Source organism: Octodon degus, unplaced genomic scaffold, assembly GCF_000260255.1.
Source record: "Octodon degus isolate 3935 unplaced genomic scaffold, OctDeg1.0 scaffold00060, whole genome shotgun sequence".
Classification (NCBI taxonomy): Eukaryota; Metazoa; Chordata; class Mammalia; order Rodentia; family Octodontidae; genus Octodon; species Octodon degus.
In genome coordinates, this window is record NW_004524636.1 from 2,302,165 (window position 1) to 2,323,768 (window position 21,604).

The window sequence follows — 21,604 nt, forward strand, 5'->3', positions numbered from 1 at the left end:
GGATATAAAGGAAAGATCACTTTGTATTTATATATACAAAATAGTTAGGATAAATATACAGCTACTTTAGCTTAATTCAACGAGAAGAAAGAGGTATACTAATAATGTTTGGACAGGAAATCCTGTCTGCTTCTTGTATTATGGATAACCACTAAGAAGATAACAATATACAATGTATTGATTATCGAAACTGTCCTATTAATCAGCTTTGAAACTGTAAAAAAAAAAATAAAATAAAAATGCACAATAAACAAAACAAAACAAAAAACAACTGAAGAGAGGAGAAACCACAAAAAAGAAAAGAAAACTAAGACATTCAACTCTAATTCTGAGTCCCACATGAGATCTAGAGGGAGGAGTATGGGGTTAACCAAAACTTCAATATGTTCATCTAGGGAACATGTCAAAGAGCTCCTATTCTAAAGTCATAGGGACAAAATATGGACAGAAAGACACAGAATCTTAAAGGGTGTCAGGGCCCTGTAACATCAGTGTCAGCAGGATTAAAGACCCAAATAAGCAAATGAGCAGAAGCGTCTCCTTTCTTCTCTTTTTTTCTTTTTGGCAGAACCAGGGATTGAACTCAGGCCCTTGCACTTGCCAGGGAAGCACTCATTCTACTGAGCCATCTCCCTGGCCCAGCTTCTCCTTTCTGATCCTCCACCCCCTACACACACAAAAAGGGTGAAAAAACAATGAAAATTTAGGCTTAGGACAAAAAAAAAAAAAAAATTAAGGCGAATCTAGGCCCACTGTTTGGTGTCAGTGGTAAAATGTTAACAAATGACAAATGGAAGAAAAAAAACACTTTTACTTGGTCTTCAAGAAAAGCTGCTTATCCAGGAGTGGTGGCACAAGCCTGAATCCCAGCACTTGGGAAGCTTAGGCAGGATTGCTGTGAGTTCAAGGCCAGCCTGCACTACATCATTGAGACCCAGCCTCAAAAAAAAAAAAAAAAAAAAAGAGCTTCTCTAGAACAAATCAGCAAAGGATTGGTGAAAGGCCAATAGCCTATGAATGTGTGACCTCAGGTAACATTGCAGGTAAAAAGCTGATCATTTCTGAGGAACTGTTATATCTTTAAACAGAGCTAAGAAAAAATCAAATGTTAAGAATCTCTAAAGTCTTTAAGAAATACAAGGATTATAATACACAGCACTTCTCTTTAGCGTGTCTATTTTCTATCATCTAAATTTTCTATTGTTTCAATTTATGCTAAGGAGAGCAGGGGGGCTGGCTTAACAGCATAAGCACCTACCTGGAAAGCACAAGGTCCTGAGTTTGAGCCCCAGTACCACAAATAAATAAATAAATAAATAAAGTCTTCAATTTATGCTAATGAAAGATTGAAAACATGAAGTTATTCTTTCTTTCTTTTTTTCTGTATTTTAGGGAAGGGTCTACCAGGTTTTCAGGGTCTCACTACTAGATTAGACTTGTAGTGATCCACCTCTTTTATAGTCTCCCAAGAGCTGGGACCACAGGCATGCGCGACCACGCCCAGTCTCAATCGCTGTCTCAGTGCGCCCTGGGGGCGGGGCCAGCACCGCAGGTCCAATCCGCTGAGCTATTTGGCCAGCCCTTATTTTATTTTTCAAATGGACAACTGAAATAAACATTACTAAATTCAGTCTTGGTTTAAAATATCAGTGTAAGGTTCTTCTCTTCTAGAATAAAGAATTGAATGAAAAAAAATAATAAAATATCAGTATAGCTCTCTGCTTCCTGTCCACAATGAAATTCTTTCCACAGTGCAGCACCATCTGTGCCCTGCATAGGCATCATGTCTTTAGACACCCAAAAGTGTGAGTTAAATAAATCTCAGGTAGTTAAAAAAAAAAAAGGAAATCTTAGTTTTTAAAATTTTGGGGAAAAAAATGTGATCCAATATGAATTAAATTTCTCACCTGTTTGTAGGCATAAAATTCTTTATGTGCTTGATGTCTCAGCCTAAAAGACAGAAACGAGCAATGTGACATTAAGATTCCAGTAACTTGAAAACAAAGACTGATTTGTTACATTAACTTATATTAATATTTTGGGTTTTAATTTATCACCCAAATGACAGATCTTTCACTATGTTATGAGAAAGTATCCAGTGAACCAAAAAATATTACCTAAATTGTAAATTCTGAAATCTCACTAAAATAAAATCTCAATACAAGTACTGTAAAGATGACTCAATTGTTTTTATACTGATGAATTCTACTTATTTCAATATTTAGTAGTTTATCACACTTTTCTTAATGTAAAAACTTAAATACATAAAGTATAATAAAATATGGTGATTACTTAAGTTAAAAAATTAAAGTAAAAGAGGGGGCCTGCCCCTTGGCTCAGTTCTTTAAGTGACTGCTTCAACCAAGCAGTCAGGCTCAGGTTGCTGTGGTTCGATCCCCACAACTCAAGCCAGCCAAACCTGCCCTGAAGGCATTCGGAGGGAAAAAAAAATTAAAGTAAAAGAAAAACTGTCATCAGTTCCCCTCAAAATACTCTCCTCTTCAAATACACTTTTTTGGGCTGGGGAAATAGCTTGGCAACCCAAGCCACCTGCGTGGCAAGTGCAGGGTCCTGGGTTTGATCCCAGGTACCACAAGCCATGCCAGCCCCGTGCTGCGTTGGCCACTGTAATCTCAGCAATGGGGAGGCTGAGACAGGATGATCACTGAGTCTGAGCTGTGTAGCAAGACCCTGTACCAAAAAAATAAAATATTAAAAAAATAAAATGTATACAGATACACTTATCCTATCATTCTTGGCAATTTTTTTTTTTTTTTTACACCTTTAGTGACATACATCCAATAGTAAAGTACAAAATCTTTAAGTATGCAGCTCCAAAATTTAAAAAATTTATATGCCAGGTTAAGTATCACTTATATTAAGATGCAGTACATTTCCAGCAGGCCTAAAGTCTTTGAACTGACCTTTCCCCATCAATATCCACCTTGTAGATTACCCCATCCCCACTTCTCTTACTTTAGATTATGCCTGTTTCTGGCCTTCACATATACTATAGAAATGATCCCTGAAAGTACAGCCTTTGGCCTTCACATAAATGGGTCCTTTAGTATATATTCTGCTCGGCTTCTCTCGGTCTACAGTCCATCACAAGATCCACCCGTAGTGTTGCACTAATTCCACTAACACAGCTTATTCATTTTACTGTTGAATGAAGCTGCTACACAAATTCTGAATGCATCTTACTGAACACATAATTAATTTCTGTTGAGGATATAAATAGAATTGCTGGTCCAAAGTGCCTTACCAATTTCTACTCCTGTGTGTAGTTCTTGAGAAACTGAGAACTGTGTAGTAGGCTCAGTTTAAAGGTTTTTTTGGGGGTGGGGTGGGGAGTGGGTCAGGGAGATGGCTCAGTAGAATAAGTGCTTGCCTGGCAAGCACAAGGGCCTTAGTTCAATCCCTGGTTCCGAAAAATAGAAAAAAAAAAAAAAATGAAAAGGTTTATTTATTTATTTATTTTTAAACAGGATCTCGCTATGACCTCGAAATCCATGCAATCCTCCTGCCTCAGCCTCCTCAGTGCTGGAATTACAGGTGTGCACCACTACACTTGGCTTAAAGTTTCTAAACATTTAAATGTCCAACTTATCAACTTTCTCCAATTAAATTATTTCTTTTATATCCAGCTAAAAGAATGTCTGCCTAACCATAGTGGGAAGATATCTGTCTGGGTGTGTGATGAAAACAATGTTACTTACCTATCACATTAGGTCTGTGAGCCATCTAAAGCTGGCTTTATAAATGCTTTGAGGTAGGAGCTGAGCTTCTTTTATCCAGATGCATTTTTTTCCCCCAGTACTAGGGCTTGAACCCAAGCCCTTTCCACTGAGCTATATCCGCAACCCTTTTACTTTATATTTTTGACAGGGTCTTGCTCAGCTGCCTAGAGAGAGTTTGAATTTCTTTTTTTAATGTATTTGGTACTGGGTTTTATTACACAACTCGGACTCGTAGTGACCCTTCTGTTTTCATCGTCCCCAGCACGGGGATTGCAGGCGTGCTCCACCACCGCAGGTCTCAGTGGTTACCTTGGTGCATTCGGGGTGGGGATGTTGCTCCAAGTGCTGCTGGGCATAAAACCCTGGTCCCTGCACTCGCCTACGCAGATGCTCAGTCCACTGAGCTATCTCGCTGGCCTGAGGGATTGAATTTGTGATAGTCCTGCCTCAGCTTCCCAGAGTGCCCACCTTATCCCTACAGATTTTCACTTGCTCCCATTATTTATTAAAGACCCTCCTTTCCTCACTGCTCTGGTCTACTGTAAATCAGATGTAGTGTCTGGTTTGCTCCACTGCTCTATTTAACTATCTTTGCACACTGGTTTGAAGTGGCCCTCAAAATATTTGTGTCTAGGGAGAATCTCTAAATGTATTTTTTTTTTTCTGAATGTAATTTTATTTGGAAATAGGCTTTTTTGGATTATTAGTTACAATGAGGCCATATGGATTAGACTGGACTCTGATGTCCTTAGAAGTGAGGACAAAGGCAAGAAAGGCCACGTGGCCACAGAAGCAGCCATAAGCCAAGGGTGGCCAGTGATGAGCAGAAGCTAGGGAGAGACAAGGAAGAATCCTCCAGACTTTGGGAACATGGTCCTGCCAACTGTTTAGGTTTATTTCCTCTTTTGAAACAGTCTTGGCACACAGTCTAGGCTGGCTTTGTATGTACAATCCTGCTTCAGCCTCCCACATGCTAGGATTAGAGTGTGACACTACGCCCATCTCCTGCCAACACTTCCAGCCTCATGACGATAAGGGATGAGATTGCTGTTGTTTTAAGTCATTTGGCTTGTGGTACCTTGTGACAGCAGCCATACGGGACAGATAGGCCTTTTGCTAACAATATGCTTAAAACATGTTGAAATTATTATTATTATTATTATTATTATTATTATTATTATTATTATTATTATTTTGCAGAACCGGGGATTGAACTCAGGCCCTTGTACTTGCCAGGCAAGCGCTTATTCTACTGAGCCATCTCCCTGGCCCCTGAAATTATTTTTAGACTTACAGGAAAATTTGAAACAGTTCGCATACTTTTCCTAATGTTTACATTTTATAGGGCCATGGTAACATGATCAAACTTGAAAATTTGATAAACATACTGAACATTAATATTAGTATATTATTATTATTATTATTATAGATAGGGACTATGTAGTTCAGGCTGGCCTCAAACTTGCAATGATCCTCCTGTTTCAGCATTCCGAGTGCTGGGATTACAGGCACACACCAGATGCCTGACATACTCGTAAACTACATTTGTTCCACTCACATCCTCTGCTGCTCCATAACTTAAGAGCCCACTACACATCTAGCTATGTCTCCTTAGCATCCTCTAATCTATGGCGATTTTTTAGTCTTTTAAGATGTTAATGCATTAACTTGATCACCTGTTCCACTGGATTTCTTTTGCAATTGAATTTAGGACCTTGCACTTGTCAGGCAGATGCTGTGCTAAGCTCTATCCTTGGCCCCTTCACTGGGTTTCTATTTGCCTCTTTTAAATGATAAATATTGTGGAAGAGATATGTCAAAACTCCAGAATACCTTATTTCTTCCCCTCAAGCTTTTGCCCACTAACTTTAGCATCCATCTTGCTTGCAACAATTGTTACAGTGTTTTCCTAAGGGTGGTTTGGTGGCCCCCAACCCTTGTATATTAACTGGAAATCGTTCTCCAGAAAGAGCTGTCTCCGTGGAGCAGTGTGCACTCAGGGATACTTCAGGCCTCCTCATTACGATCACTACTTGTTGCTAACACTGATTTGGGCCTTTAAGCGACCTTTCAGGTTGACACCTGCGTCTTCTTATGACCCAGCATTTGTATTTCCTTAGCCTGGCGCCAAAACATCTCACAGGTTCATTGTACTTTCTATGCCCTTAGCCTGGAATTCTCTACTTCTTCCAAGGAGCTGCAATAACCTTTCATTGCAGAATAATATTTAGAAGCTGAGATCTAAGCACTTAGTGAATACCACTGTGTTTAATCACTAGAGCTTTTAACAAGTGTTAGAGTAAAAGTCTTCATTTTGTTCTTAAAGACTTGCTTGACTATTCTTAGCCCTACATTTCCATATAAATTTCACAAGCTTGTCAGTTTCCAAGAAAATAACCTGATGAGGCTTGTGTGGAGCTGTCTAGATTACCTGGGAAAGAACTGACACCTTTGTAAAATAGAGCCCAATCTATGGGTGTAATATATTTATTTAATCTTTAATCATCTTTTGTATGCTAAGAATGTTTCCAATCAACTATAAACAGGAGTTAAGCTATAAAAATTTTGATTTCTTGCTACTACCCAGAAAAAAAGCAATTCCTGTATATCATTCCCCTACCTAAAGTCTTGCTAATAAATCACTTACTGTAAATAATTTCCTGTAGAATCTTTTTTTTTCCTCCCCTTGGATGATACTGGGGATTGAACCCAGGCAGGACTGATATATCCCAAACCTTTTGTCATAAATTTTGAGACAAGGCCTTCTTGCCAGCAATTTGTCAATGTTGAAATGACCTACCATCATGGAACAAATCCTATTGGATTGTGATTTACTACCTTTTGTGGACTCTGAATCTCATTCACTAATATTTCGTTCAAGGGAAAGACCGCACTATAATTTATTTTCGTGTAATGTCCTTTTCAGGCTTTAGAAACACAATCATGCTGATCTCATGTGTGTTGTAAAGGATGCCCACCATTTCTGTTTGCAGAACAGTCACATGAGTGGAATTTTTGCCTCTTTTGGAGTTCATTGGCAAAGCTACTTGGATTGCTTCCTTTGTGGAAATGCATTAACACATTAAATTTCTAATTATATGTAATTATTACATTTTATATTCCTGTCATCACTTAAAATTTTTTATTTTTATTTTTGACAATATTATTTTTTATATTTTGACATAACTGGGCATCTTACAGGGTACAAATCAATGATAGTGTAATCACAGTGCCGCACCACTGGCTTTCTAAGTTTTTTTTTTTTTTTTTTTTGCTCTGAATGCCCTCAGGGGTGGTTTGGCTGGCTGGAGTGTTGTGGGGATCGAACTACAGCAACCTGAGGCTGACAGCTTTGTGGAAGCAGCCACTTAAACAACTGAGCTAAGGCCAGGCCCCCCTGGCTTTCTATAAGACCAATGTTCTAACCCTTGAGCAACAGGACCTCACACCACTGGCTTTCTAATTTCAAAACTTGGGGGCCTGCCCCTTAGCTCAGTTCTTTAAGTGGCTGCTTCAACAAAGCAGTCAGCTCAGGTTGCTGTGGATCGAACCCCACAACTCAAGCCAGCCAAACCTGCCCTGAAGGTATTTGGAGCAAAAAACAAAACAAACAAACAAACAAAAAACCAATTTGTCTTTATGGATTTGCATATTATAGTCATATTATGTAAAAATAATCATTTTGTTTGGCTTTTCATCAAGCATAAATGTTCCTGAGCTTATACCTGGTGCAGCCTGCATCTGGACTTTCCTTTAGGGTTCCATAACACTCATGTACATTGTATGTATATAATTCCTATATGTATATAACTCTGATGATGGACATTCATTTTTCTATACTTACTCTGTATGAATAATGTGATTATAAACATTCCTGTACAAATTTTTCTTTCCATTTGTCTTGGATATATAGTAAGGAGTAAGGGCTCAAGGTCATATGACAACTGTTTAGCTAAGGAATCACCTCTTTTCCACAGTAGTATTTTATATTTCTATCAGTAATATACAAGGGTTCTCACTTTTCCATATGCTTGCCAACACTTGTTAATTTCCATGTTTTTGATTATAGCATCCTGTAAGTATGAAGTAATATCTCATTTTGGTTTGAACTTGTATTGTCTAAATGATCATTATGTCAAACATTTTTTCATGTGTTTGTCGGTCATCTGTGTATAGAGAAACTTTAAGTTCTTTGCCTACTTTTAGAAAGTTTTCCTTCTGGGCAGTGAGCTCAGGGCTCTGTGCATGCTGGGCAAGTGCTTTATGTTCTGATACAGAGCTATATCCCTAGCTTTCTGTCTAGTATCTGATTGAGTTGTTCCTTCGCTGAGTTGCCTGAATATATTCTGAATATTAAACCCTTACCAGATACATGATTTACAAATATGTTTCTCCCATTATGAAGACTTTTTTTTTTTTTTTTTTTTTTTTTGGCGCTGAGGGTTGAACCTAGGGCCTCATAGTAAGCCAGTGAGATATATGCCAGGCCTTCATATTATAGATAAGTTCTTTTGGTATGTAAATATTTTTGTTTGGTACATGGTCTTGCTACATAGTTTGGACTTGTAGTGATTCTCTGGTCTCAGCCTCCCCAGCACTGAGATTACAGATGTGTGCCACCATGACCAGTTCCACGGCCAGAACTGCATCTGGGGTTCTGGGACTGGCATGGCATAAGGTACCAGGGATTGAATTTGGAACCTTGTGCTTGCCAGACAGGCACTTATACCACCAAGCTATCTCCCCAGCCCCAATATTTTTAACTTTTAAAAATGATGATGTCTATGTTGCTAAGGCTGGCCTTGAACTCCTGGACTCAACTGGTCATTCTGCTCCATCTTCCTAACTACTGAGACTAAAGGCATGTGCCCTTACTTCTACTTAAAGAGTTTCATACTTCTGACTCTTAATGTTTAGGCCATTGATCTGTTATGAGTTAATTTTTGTATTATTATGAGAAGGTCAATTATATTTTTTTATGTGAACATCTGGTTGTTCTGGTACTATTGGTTGAATCAATTATTTTCCTACTCAATAATTTTGGTATCTCTGTTGAGTATCAATTGGCCATAAATGTTTGGGTTTATTTCTGGACTTTCTATTGAGATCCTTTGGTTTACATTTCTATCACTTTGTCAGCACCACAATGTTTTGATCAGTATCACTTTATAGTGTAGCTCTGAAATTAGGACATATGAATCCCATTTCTTTTTTTTCAGTATTGTTTTGGTTATTTGGACCTTCTTACAGTGCCAAACAAATCTAAGTTGGTTTTTCTACTTTTGGAAAAAAAAAGATAATTGGAATTTGATAAGAATTTTATTAACCTGTAGATTGCCTTGAGGAATACTACCATCTCAACATTGTCTTTCAATCCCTGAACATGGGACATCTTTCAATTTACAGTAGTCTTTAATTTCTCTTAGCTATGTTTTGTTTTCTGGATGTAAGCCTTTCACCCCATGGTTAGCTTTATTAAGAACTTTATTGTTTTGGATGCTACTGTAAATGGACTTATTTATGTCCTTTCCAGATTGTTCATTGTTGGTATACAGATTCAACTGATTTTTGTGTTTTTTGTTTATTTGTTTCTGTTTGAGACACGATCTCACTGTGTAGTACAGGCTGGTCTTAAACCCACTTATATAGCCTAGGCTGGCCTTTGATTCACAGTAATCCTCTTGCCTCAGCCTCCCTAGTGCTGGGATTATAGATGTGTATCACCACAGATGGCCCATGTGTGTTGGTCTTGTATTCTAAAAGTGTGCTGAATTTCTTAGCTCTGGTAGGTTTTTTTTGCTTTTGAGAATTTTGTAAATTTTTCTTTTATTTATTTGTTTGTATTCTGGTGCAAGAGATTAAACTCAGGGCCTTGCACATAATGAGCATAAATTCTACACTGAATTTTCCATGGGCTTAAACAACAACAAAACCCCTCCTTACCTAAGATTTTCTACACACAGAAACATGTCATCTGCAAATAAAACACTGTATTTCTTTCCACTTGGGCGCCTTCTATTTCTTTTTCTTGCTTAACTTCTTTGGCTAGGACTTCTAGTATAATGTTAAATAACAGTAGTAAACCATATATACTGGCTGTGTTCCTGATCTGTCTTTCACTAAGTATGTTCTTTAGTATGATATTAGCTGTGTTTTTTTGTAAGTGCCCTGTGTGATGTCAGTTTTGATGCTCTGTATTTTTCTATGTAATTCATCTAAAATCTCCAATATGTCGGCATAGATACACAATATTCTTTGTGTTGCTTTCATGTTTGCAGAACTTGTGATATAGTGATCTATTTCTCCTGGCTAGTTTTCCTAAAGATTCATGAATTTTATACATTTTATCAAACTACCTTTGGGTTTCAGTGATTTTCTCTTGTATATGTTTTCTACTCCATACAGTTATGTGATTATCATTTTTATATCCTTTTTTGTGTGTGTATGTGTGTGTGTGGCCATGAAAGAAAAATTTCGAAGATCAGTTTCCAAATTTTGGGTTTGGTACCTGAGTTTAAAGTTGTTTTTCCTTATTAGGTCAAATTTATCAATCATGTAATTCATACAATCTATATGCTTATTCTTTCTGTTTTTTTTTCTGCTTGTTTTATGAAAAGAACACAATACATTTTCATGTAAAGAAATAAGATGTACTCCATTAGAATCAATATGATGAAGCTTCATTTGTAACTTCCTTTTGCTTATTTGAATCTTTCAACTTGATTTGCATATTCTCCTAAAGTAGAATTTGCTACTTCTAGGCACAGAAGGAATCAATTGTGCTCACCACTTTTTTTTTTTTCAATCTGTGGCTAAAAATTCATCCCTCCTAGGAAATTCTCTATTAAATTGATGTCACCTTGCTGTTACTCCTTTAAGTCATACAAATTATTAATATTTTAGATTGCACTATTTTATTTTGCATTATTAAGTAAGTGTTTTCAAAAATATCTAAGAGAATGTAATTAGCAGTGTAGAGCAGTGCTGAAGAATATGATAAAATTATCTGGCTCTTGGTGACCACAAAACTGTGGCCTCTATGCTCAGCTGCAACTTCCCTGTTGCTAATTCTGGCAGTTTATGCCCTGAATCCATTTGCATGCAGTGGTTGTTTCAAACCCCTGCCATTCTCTTCAAGTTTTTCCCTGCCACAGCCTCCCATCATTTAAGTGTCAATATTCTATTCCATCGAGAAAGAATAAGGGTTGTCAGACACACAAGCCTCCTCACTCCTGGGCCCACAGACTCACACAAATGATTTTCTTTTATAGTTAATCTCATTGCTGTCTTAGGAAAAGGTTCCAGCTAGCACTAATACTGCTATATCTCTTAGGTGTGTCTCTTCATGATTTATTCTTCCTCAAAGCCCCTCCATAACTGGCTCATTCTATTATGTTTAAAAATATGTACAACAATCTATCTTAAAATACAAACATCAGAACACTTCCTTGATTCTACAACAACTGATTTTGCCTAAACTTTATCCTTCCTTAGCTAAAGTTCTTCAAGGAGGTAAAACTTTTTTCTTTTTTAAATCTGTCTGTTTGTTTGGCTGCTTATTTATTTATTTGGTACAGGGTCCCACTACACAGCTCAGACTCTATGAAGCTCAGACTTGCAGTGAGCCTCCTGTCTCAGCAACCCCAGTGCTGGGATTACAGGTCTGTGCCACCACACCCAGTGTCAGTGGCACAGCGGAGGCTGAACCCAGGTCCTTGCACTTGCCAGGCAGGCAGTTAGACCTCCGGCCAGGAGGTCAAAATTTCTTGTATCCACTTTTACCTTCTAGTCAGACTTTCTCACAATAGTGTGCCTGTGTATGTTCCTCTATTCCATGCTACTCAACTTTTTCTAATGAAGTTTATGAATACAAACTTAATTGTTAAATGCAATAGGAACTTTTCAAATCTTACCAAACTTCTTTGGGAGCAGCTAACACAACTGACACTATTGAAATGGTACTTGTAGAATACCTATGTCATGATTTTCTTTCTATTTCCTGCTATCCTTTCCTAGAAACTTTGTTGTTTTTGTTTCGTTTTGAGACAGAGTCTACTATGTAGTCCAGGCTGGCTTTAAGCTGCTGATTCAATCCTCTTGCCTCAGCTTCCTGAAAGCTGGGATTACAGGCATGTGCCATTAGATTTGGTACTTCCCAATTTTTATTTATTTATTTATTTATTTTTACCAGGGATCAAACTCAGGACCTTAAGCTTGCCAGGCAGATGCTTATCAGCACTCCAGGCTTTTGTTTTGTTTTGTTTTTAACCAGAGATTGAACTTGGGACCTTATCCTTGCCAGGCAGGTACTTATGCCGCTGAGCTATCTCCCTGCCCCCCCCATCTATATTTTCTTTTTTTTCTGTAAAAATGTTTATTTTTTACTAATGTTTATAGAGTAGAGGAACTAAAGGGGAGAAAACACCTCAACTCCAAAGTGACAGCAAGTTAGGACCTTCCCACATCTAATGGGGAAGGCCACTTCACAGTGTTCTGGTACACAATTCCTGATAGTTTCTTAAATATCAGTATATTTCTAGGACTCTACCCTGGACCCTTTTTATTTCACCATTACATAATCTCTGTATTTCTACACTTGACTTTTTATGAGTTTAAGCCTACATATTCAACCAACTGACCAAAACCTAAAAACTATAAGCAGTTAGTATATCTATGAGATATGTCGTATAATTATGTTTTGTGAGAACTTTCAAAAAATACTTTCTATGAAGAATGTAAACATCAGAATATCAGAAAGCACACACTAACTTTGTTTAAATTTGACCATTAGCCAATGTGAACATCTCAAAACACTACTAGCAATAACAAATACTTGCTGAAAGACATCAGATGACATTTATTTTAATGATAATCACATACTGTACAAATACTAAAAACTGTTAGATATATATTTAATAAAATTAAATTTTCTATTCTTTTACCTAAAAAAGCTCCTTGAAGAAAACCATATAAAATATCTTATAGCCTCACTTTGGCTTTGAAAATTAGGTCCTATTTACAAACTGAAAAAGTAAAAATGTTTAAATCACTATGAGATAATCAGCCATGAATCTTTTCTGTCCAAATCTACCACCTGTTGTTACTTGTCTCTACATGTAATGTTTGTCATGTAGAATATTTAGTATTTTATGCAGATAATTAATCATCTGAAAACCTAACTAGTGTGACAACAAACAGAAGCTTAGTCCTGAGAGAAGCTTTCTAAAGACATGGATCTTGTCTAGACACTGTGTTTTTCATCCCTAATGACTTTAATGCAACACCTTCTTGAGAAGCAATTTTGAAATCCCTATGAAAGTAGATTAAATCTTGGGGACAGACAATGACATGAGTATATCTGCTAATGTGACGGAAAAATTAATAAGGATAATTTCCTACAGAGTAAAACACCTCAACAACAGGACTCAAGACTGTCTTAATAAGGTGTGCTACTAATTAGATTAAAATGTCAATCCGCATTAACTTAGAAAGTTTGCCCATTGTTATACTTATAAATTGTTTTAAATGAGGGCAGAATTTGCTTATTTAACAGATTCTGAAGTAATGTAAGATGAAAACTGATTACCTAATCAAGTAGCAACAGAAGAGTAAACTAAGAATGAAGACAAATATGGCAGTGCCAAAAACCACAATATATATGTTGAGAGGCAGATTCTGGAATCCAATATTAGGCATTCTGAAGTTGTAGTGTGGGAAATCCGAGCTCATGGATGAACTATAGGGGAAGAAAAGAATGGAAAAAAATTAGGCATAAAAATCAAGAAGTAAAACAGCATTGTATATTTATTTTTTTCTTTTATTGGCATTTTTGATACAAGGGGTTGCTATGTAGCACAAGCTAGCCTGACACTTGTGATCTTCCTGCCTCAGCCTCCTGAGTGCTGGGATTATAGGTATGTGCCACCTGTTACTTGCAAAGAAAAAAGTTTTCTAATGCTTGACTTCATTTGAAACAAATAACAATGACAAAGTGTTAATATTCTTGCCACTCATTCATTCCTTCATTCATCCATCCATCATACCAAATAGTTTAGTGCTTATTACACATCTGGCATCATTCTAGAGACCAGAGGTTCCCACATAAAAAACTTTTCAAATTGTATTCCTTCATTAAAAGCCATTTTAGTGAAATAATAGCAGCAATCAATATACATGCAAATGTTCAATCTCAAGGTTCAAGAAGAAACAAAAGTTTTTAAAGATCTTCCTTCCTTCCTTCCTTCCTTCCTTCCTTCCTTCCTTCCTTCCCTCCCTCCCTCCCTCCCTCCCTCCCTCTTTCTTTCTTGCTTTCTTTCTTTGTGCATTTAGTTGTTGCAAGGTCTCACCAGGCAGCTCCGACTCACGGTGATCCTCCTGTTTTCAGTCTCTCCAGTGCTGGGATTACAGGTGTGCTCCACTAGGCAGTGACTCTAGCTGGCTCAGACCACCCTGGGGGTGGGGCTGGTGCAGCATGTGATGTCAGGGATTGAACCTCAATCCTAAACTTGCCTAAGCAGATGCTTTAGCCTGCTGCGCTATCTCTCTGGTCTCAAGATTTTTCAAACTCTTTAACTTAAACCAATCTTTGAAGCAGCAATATTTGTAATGATTATATATATATATATATATATATATATATATATATATATTTATTTTTTGTTTGTTTTTGGCGGAACCGGGGATTGAACTCAGGCCCTTGCACTTGCCAGGGCAGCACTTATTCCACTGAGCCATCTCCCCTGGCAATAAAAATAACTTGGATATTTCAAAGAGATGATTAAATAATTAGGTAGATATATGTGTTACAATATTATGAGATAGTGAAAACTTATGTTTTTAGTAATTTTTTAAAATTGTATTTGGCTGTTATAGGGTCTCACTAGGCAGCTCGACTCAGTGATCCCCCTGTTTTCAGCCTCTGCAGTGCGGGGTTACAGGTGTATGCCACTACGCCCGGACGCTGTGGCTGGCTCAGCCTGCTTTGGGGGCAGCATGTGGTGCCAGGGATCGAATTGCTAGTATGTGCCACCTGTAATTTGCAAAGGAAAAAGTTTTCTAATGCTTGACTTCATTTGAGGATTTTTTTTTTTTTTTTTTTTTTTCTTGAGGAACTGGGGATTGAACTCAGGCCCTTGTGCTTACCAGGGAAGCGCTTATTCTGCTGAGCCATCTCCCCGGCCCCTTCATTTGAAACAAATAATGATGACAAGGTGTTAATATTCTTGGTGCAGCATGTGATGTCAGGGATGTCCCTGCACTTGCTTAAACTTGCCTAAGCAGGGGCTTTAGCCCACTGAGCTATGTCGCCAGCCCTTTAGTAAATTTTAATGTCAGAAATAAAAAGATACCTAGGAAAAATGAAAAAGGATATCACTGCATATAAAATATAAAATTAATTTTGTAAATATGTGTGTACATGTTTGCGTGCTGGCAGAAAAACCCTGAAAGCCAACATATCAAAATGCTAACGGTGGATTGTGTTTTAGGAGTAATTTTTATTTTCTTTTTTCAAATCTTTTTATTAATTCAGGCCCTATTCTAAAAATTTTATTAGGGCCGGCCAAATAGCTCTATGGATTAAAGTGCCTGCAAGCAGGTGCAAGGGCCAGGGGTTCAATCCCCAGGCCTGCTGTGCCGGCCCCACCCCCGGGGCATGCTGAGTCAGCAGTTGAGACTGTGTGGTGGCCCACACCTGTAATCTCAGCTCCTGGGAGGCTGTAAACAGGCGGATGACTATGAGTCCGATCTAGTAGTGAGACCCTGAACATCCTGTAGACCCTTCCCCCTCCCCCCCCCAAAAAAATGGTACATTTCTGTAATTCCAGCACTTGGAAGGATGAAATAGGAAGACTGCCTCACAAAGAAAATAATTAAAAAAAAAAAAAAAAAAAAAGAAAGCCTGCTTTGCTCTTTAGGTCAGGGTGAATTAAGAGTCCATTTCAAAATAAAATAAAAAAGCCCTACCTTTTTCAAAGTCACTTTTGGTAGGTATCTGAGTGTTCTGTTTTTAAGTGTCAAATCTAGATGACAAATACTACACAAACTCTCAATCTCTAAGCAAAAGTCTATTTTTCTCTATAGCAATTACTAAAATTTGTTTCTTCCTCCTCTTTGCAATTCCTCTCTATTATTTATTTATTTATTTATTTATTTTTAAAAAATTCATGTAAGACTACTCATTTTTTTTTAAATATTTATTTATTACATTTATTTATTGTGTGTGTGGCCAGCTCAGCCCACCAGGGGGCGGGGCTGGCTGGCATGTGGTGCTGGGGATCGAACCGCGGTCCCTGTGCTTTGCCAAGCTTGTTTCAAGTAGGTGCTTTAGACCACTGAGCCATCTCTCCAGCCCCATCCTCTCTATTATTTAAAGAAAGCTAGAGGAGTAAAAAACTTTAGGTCAACTGGAATTGTTATAACTTGTTTGTCTATCACACCTGTATTTTAATTTGAATCTTTTCATGAAGCCTCATTTTAACGACCAGTTTATTTTTTTCATTTCTATAATAAACGTAAAATAGTTTATTCCTTTTCCCCCCCACACTTCTTATTAGTGTATAACAGTCATACAAATTAATGGGTTTCATTTTGGCAGATTCATATATGCACATAACATACTTTGATAGCTTTGATTCTATCTTTTATTACAAGCTTTAATGTCTTTTATCACATATTTTTGTTTTCTAAATTCTAACCAATTCCTTCTAACACTCAGTTTGTCTTTCTTTTTCCCTAGACCCATAACTGACAATCTAATCCCTTTGTAGTTTGGAATTTTTTTCCTTTCTTCTGCCACCCCTGTTTTCTCTCACTTTGTGCACTGCCTTTTCTCTCTGCTTGCATCATCAAAGTTTTAAAATCAAGACTGAGGTGCTTGTGTTTGCCATAACATGATAAAGTATCTTCAATTTTAACTCAGATCTTTGTTAAGACTTCACTTTGATGACTCAGGGGGATTCAAATTTGACAGCTCATTCCTTTCTTGCCTCTCCATCCCAGGCATAAATGCACCACAACAATTTTTCAAAGAAGCTGTTTATCAGCATTTAACTATTGGATTCCATTGATTCATGATTTCTCAATTAAATCAAGATTCTCAATGTTTTGATTAACCGAATGCAGAATTATTATGAGTATAGATTGTAAAAACAGTAATGCTGAAATAGGATAAAATGGAAGATAGTTATAATGGAGGAAAATATTTGAGAGTGGAACTTCACAGTTGGAATTACACAGATACTGAAGAAAATAGGTGGTCAACAGCAGTTCCCATCTCACTATGTTTTCAATTAGCAATAATCACGCCTTGGATAAACCTCATTGGCTACGATACTGCCACTGCGCAAAGCTTCACTATGAAATCAACTCTAGGTGCTTAATTTTAGAAAAGCTGATTTTTCTTCCCAACAAAGCAACATGTTTACCTCACAACAAAGGAAAATAAAACACCAAGAAAGTGATACTTGTGTCACTGCTAACTAACTATACCTGCAGATGTTTAAATCTGAACATTAAAATATGGTGAATGGCCCACTGATCCTCTTACACACAGAACTTAGTCTGTATTAAAGGCTCAATCAGGTCCTAGAACTTATACAGGTGCAAAGCACCAAACAAATGAACTCTTACAAATTTGGTAGGTGTTCCCAGTTACTAGAATATACAGTACTTATTGCTGTTCTAGTGTCAGTCTACTTATTTACTGGGATTAATACGAGAGGAAAACAAGTCTTCACTATAAAATTTTTGAATAACTTGTTTTTTAAATTTTTGAATTTATTTATTTGGAACAGGGTCTCGCTACATAGCTTGAACTCGTAGTGATCCTCCTATCTCAGGCTCCCCAGCACTGGGATTATAGGCATGTGCCACCAGATCTGGTTCTGGTGGTCAGTACAGTGTGCGCATGGTTCCTGGGCTAGCATGGCATGCACTGCTGGGGATTGAACCTGAGTCACTGCACTTGCCAGGCATGCGCTTAGAGCACCGAGCTATCTCCCAGCTCTATTTTTTGTTTTTTGAGATGGGGTCTCACTATGCAATTCAGGTTAGCTCTTGCCTCACTATATAGTCCAGACTGGCCTTGAATTCACAGTGAACCACCTACCTCAGCCTCCAGAGTGCTGGGAGTACAGGCATACGCCACTGTCTGGCCTGAATAACCTGACTGGGTAATAAATACATGATTTGAGACATGCTTGTATCTTTTCTAATCTTTCAGGAGTACTGACCTAATTGTAAAGAAGGAATTAAAACTATCATTATTTATAGATGATAGTAAATTTTTTAAAATCCCAAGATTTACAAAAACAGTATGTATACAAAGTAAGTATACAAAATAAAAACATAAAAAACACAAAACACATACATAATGTTAGGCTGGTGCACCAGCCTGTAACTGCAGCACTTGAGAGGCTGAAGAAGGATTGCTGAGTTCTACAACAGCCTGGGCAGCCTAGACAAAATAGCACGACGCTCAAAAAACCAAAACAACAACAAAAGTCAGAAAAAAGCAGTACATAAGTAAAACATACATACATTTTCTTGGTTTTAAAGACTATTATATACTTGTCAATTTTCCTATCTATACGTTTAATGCACATATACCTTTTTTTTGCAGAACCGGAGATTGAACTCAGGCCCTTGCGCTTGCCAGGCAAGTGCTTACTCTACTGAGCCATCTCCCCAGCCCCACACATATACTTTTTAAAAAATAGGGTTTGTCTTTTTCTGAAACAAGGGGCAGGGGCAGGGGCAGAGATACAAGTTCCTTTTCAGTAGGAAAGATGTAAATAAAAGAATAGTCAGAGATATTCCACAAAAGACCTAAGCTATGAACACCTGAAATGACAGATTAAGAGATATGGTCACTGGTCCTAGTTGCTGTTTGCCAAATATTTTCAACTTCTGTAGACATTAATGACTGTGGATGAAGAACTGTGACTAACACCTCACAATGGATTGTGAAGGGACTTGATGTCTGTTAGTTCTTGCTAGAGTAACATTAACATTAGCATTTTATTGATGGTATGAGACTCTCCAAGCCTCCTTCTCCTTTGCCAGGAGAGTTGGCAAAGTTTATGATTAAGGCAGCCCTATAAATCCTAAGTTCTAAGGTAAAGAGATATGGAACGAAGTCCTCAGCCAGTTCGTGATGAACGTGTACCAAATGGAAGGAAAATTCTTGTTGCTGTAAGCCATTAAGATATTGAGGTTTTCATCATTAGACAACCTAGTCTACCTAGTAGATATAAAAAAATGTGGAAAACAGCTTAATTCATACAGGAATCTAACTTGTCATAGAGCTGACATTTCTCATTAGTGAAGAGAATGATATATTATTCAGTAATGATACTTGGTAACCAGCTGAGAAAAAATTACAATAGCCTTATCTGTACGAAAACAGTTCTCAGTTGTGTCAAAGATTTAGATATGAAAATGAAATTATAAAATATGAAAAGCTAGAAGAGATTGTTTTAAAAACTCAAAGTGAAGAAGGCCATTTTAAGTATAGCCCAGAAATACTTTCCACACAGACACAAAAAAAAGTCCTAAAAACATTCTGCTTGTGTTTTAAGGAACTATCCTTACATAGTGGTAGTACTACTTGTAGTTAGCACAACTGTCAGCTTCTGTGAGAGCAACTCAGGAAAATTAGACACAGACTTAACTACTGACCTAGCCATTCCATACTCAGGAATTTAGCTTTCAGATGTACTTGCATGTATTCTAAAAGACACCTGCACCAAACTCTCGACACAGTCTGTAAAAGCAAAAGACTGGAAGCAACCTAAATATGTAACTGGTAAAATGACAGTTTATCATCACAATCTAGTATTTTGAAGTTTAAAAATGCTGTAGATCTATATGTGCTGATTTGATAGTGATAACATATTTCAAAGTAAAAAAACCAAAATAACACAGTATATGGTAGGCTACCATTAATGTAAAAAGAATTAAAAAGATAAGCTAGTTTTAAATATACCTAACAAATCTCTAGATGTCTCTATAAAGAACTTGGTTAATGATTGTTTTGAATGGGCTGGAAAAATACTGACTTTTTAGTCAGTACTTGTTTATAATAATACCTTCAGTATCTAAATATATTTGATTGCATTGCTTGTTAAAGATAATAATGCCTGCTTAGGCAAGCTCAGGGATCAAGGTTTGATCCCTGGTACCACACGCTGCTCTGGTGCTGGCCCCACCACTGGGTGCACTGAGCAGGGGTGGTGGTGTATGCCTGTAATCCCAGTGCTGGGGAGGCTGAAAACAGGAGGATCACTACGAGTCCAAACTGCATAGTGAGACCCTGTAACAAATCCATAAATGAAACTAAACAAATAAAGATAATAAAACATTTAATTTTAAATGAAAGTAAAACACTTAAAGAAAAAAAGGCTTCTTATGTTTATAAAGATCCATAGGGATTTTCAATTTTTGATTCTTATTTAAAACACTTGATTAAAGATCCTTTGTTTTTTCCTTTCTTTTCTAGATAGATTTGGAGAGGAAAAACTTCATAGATTATTATATAATTCATGCAGATCCTATTTCTCTCTTAAGCTTTGGCTTAGATAAGTAACTAATTTTAATACCCTCTTTATGATCATATAGAAGTTGTCTAATGCCTTCAGAATGATGTTACAAATGTTCATAATGGATTATCTTGATTCCTGACCTAGTAAGATTGCTGTTTCATGAGTGAATAAAGTGAGTGTGGTTGGGAACACATACACATTCACTATACTATTCCTGCTAATACATTATTTCTTAGTGAGTTAGAAATGTCTCTCTTGGCCGGGCGTGGTGGCACACACCCAGAGCCCCAGCACTTGGGAGGGTGGTGCAGGAGGATCACGGTAAATTCAACAGCAGTCTGGCCTGTAAAGTGAGATCAAGGCAAGCCTTAAGTGCATAGTGAGACCCTGTCTCAAAATCAGACAAAAAAAAAAAAAAAAGAAAAAGTAGTCTTCCTTCAGGTTATATAGATTTTCATTATTCCATCAACTCATTACAACTTTTTAAAAGTATTTTCCTTTATTCAGAAGTAAACGCTTGAGGACTACTGATGCGCAGCCCTGACTTCACTAGAAAATGTTCTATTTCTTTAGGTTTTGCATTGGATTACAATTTCTGAAAATGAACCTGAGCTATGTGAGGCTGCTACAGGAACATAGCTAAATCAACATAGTAGAAACTGTAGGAAAAATAACACATAGCTCAAGGTACAGAGCAGCCCGTCACCACAGAGTTGAGCAATAAATCCTGTGTTATAGGGACTTAAAATCATAACTTTAGATTCTTCAGGTGCAAAATAATAAAAATAAAATTCTCTCACAGGTAGCTGGCATCACTACTTAAATATGATGACTAAGCTCCTTATTTTCCATTAGTTAAATACTAATTTGCTTTTGAAAACAAACTACAATGCCCGTCACATGTGGAATGGTTGAAAAAGATGTGGTACTTTTATATAATGGAATACTACTACTCAGGTATAAAGAATGATAAACTTGAAGCCTTCATATTTAAGTGGATGCCACTTGAAGATATACTTGTTAGTGAAATAAACCAGACCCACATCCGTAAATATCGTATTGTCTCCCTAGTATAAGGACTTACAATTCTGTATGATTAGGTTTCTAAATTTCTTTGTAGAAATATGTAAATGCTTATTTCTACTTTTATATAATTATTTTTCCTTCATATTCTCTAAGTACTTAAAGTTCAACATATCAATATCTGATGGAAAATACCTGTTCCATGATATACCAAAATGTTTGATATTTAGACAGATAGGGTAAACCGCACTGCATATGTTGCAGGTTAATAATTAGCTTCTCTTCTGGAGGGTTAACAAC

General features: G+C 37.1%; 1 protein-coding gene and 1 non-coding gene across 2 annotated transcripts in view; both read right to left on the bottom strand.

The window, feature by feature from the left end:
• Rnf24 (ring finger protein 24) overlaps positions 1-21,604 on the bottom strand; it is a 64,639-nt gene that overhangs the window by 10,063 nt on the left and 32,972 nt on the right. The window contains exons 2-3 of the mRNA XM_004634266.2: positions 13,327-13,476; positions 1,908-1,950 (exon numbers count right to left, since the gene is read on the bottom strand). Of these exons, the coding sequence (XP_004634323.1) occupies positions 1,908-1,950; positions 13,327-13,469 (186 nt within the window). The 5' untranslated portion in view covers positions 13,470-13,476. The remainder of the gene's footprint in view (positions 1-1,907; positions 1,951-13,326; positions 13,477-21,604) is intronic.
• LOC111817522 lies at positions 16,956-17,090 on the bottom strand. Its single transcript, XR_002821697.1, has one exon. It is a non-coding gene; the product is annotated as a U4 spliceosomal RNA (small nuclear RNA).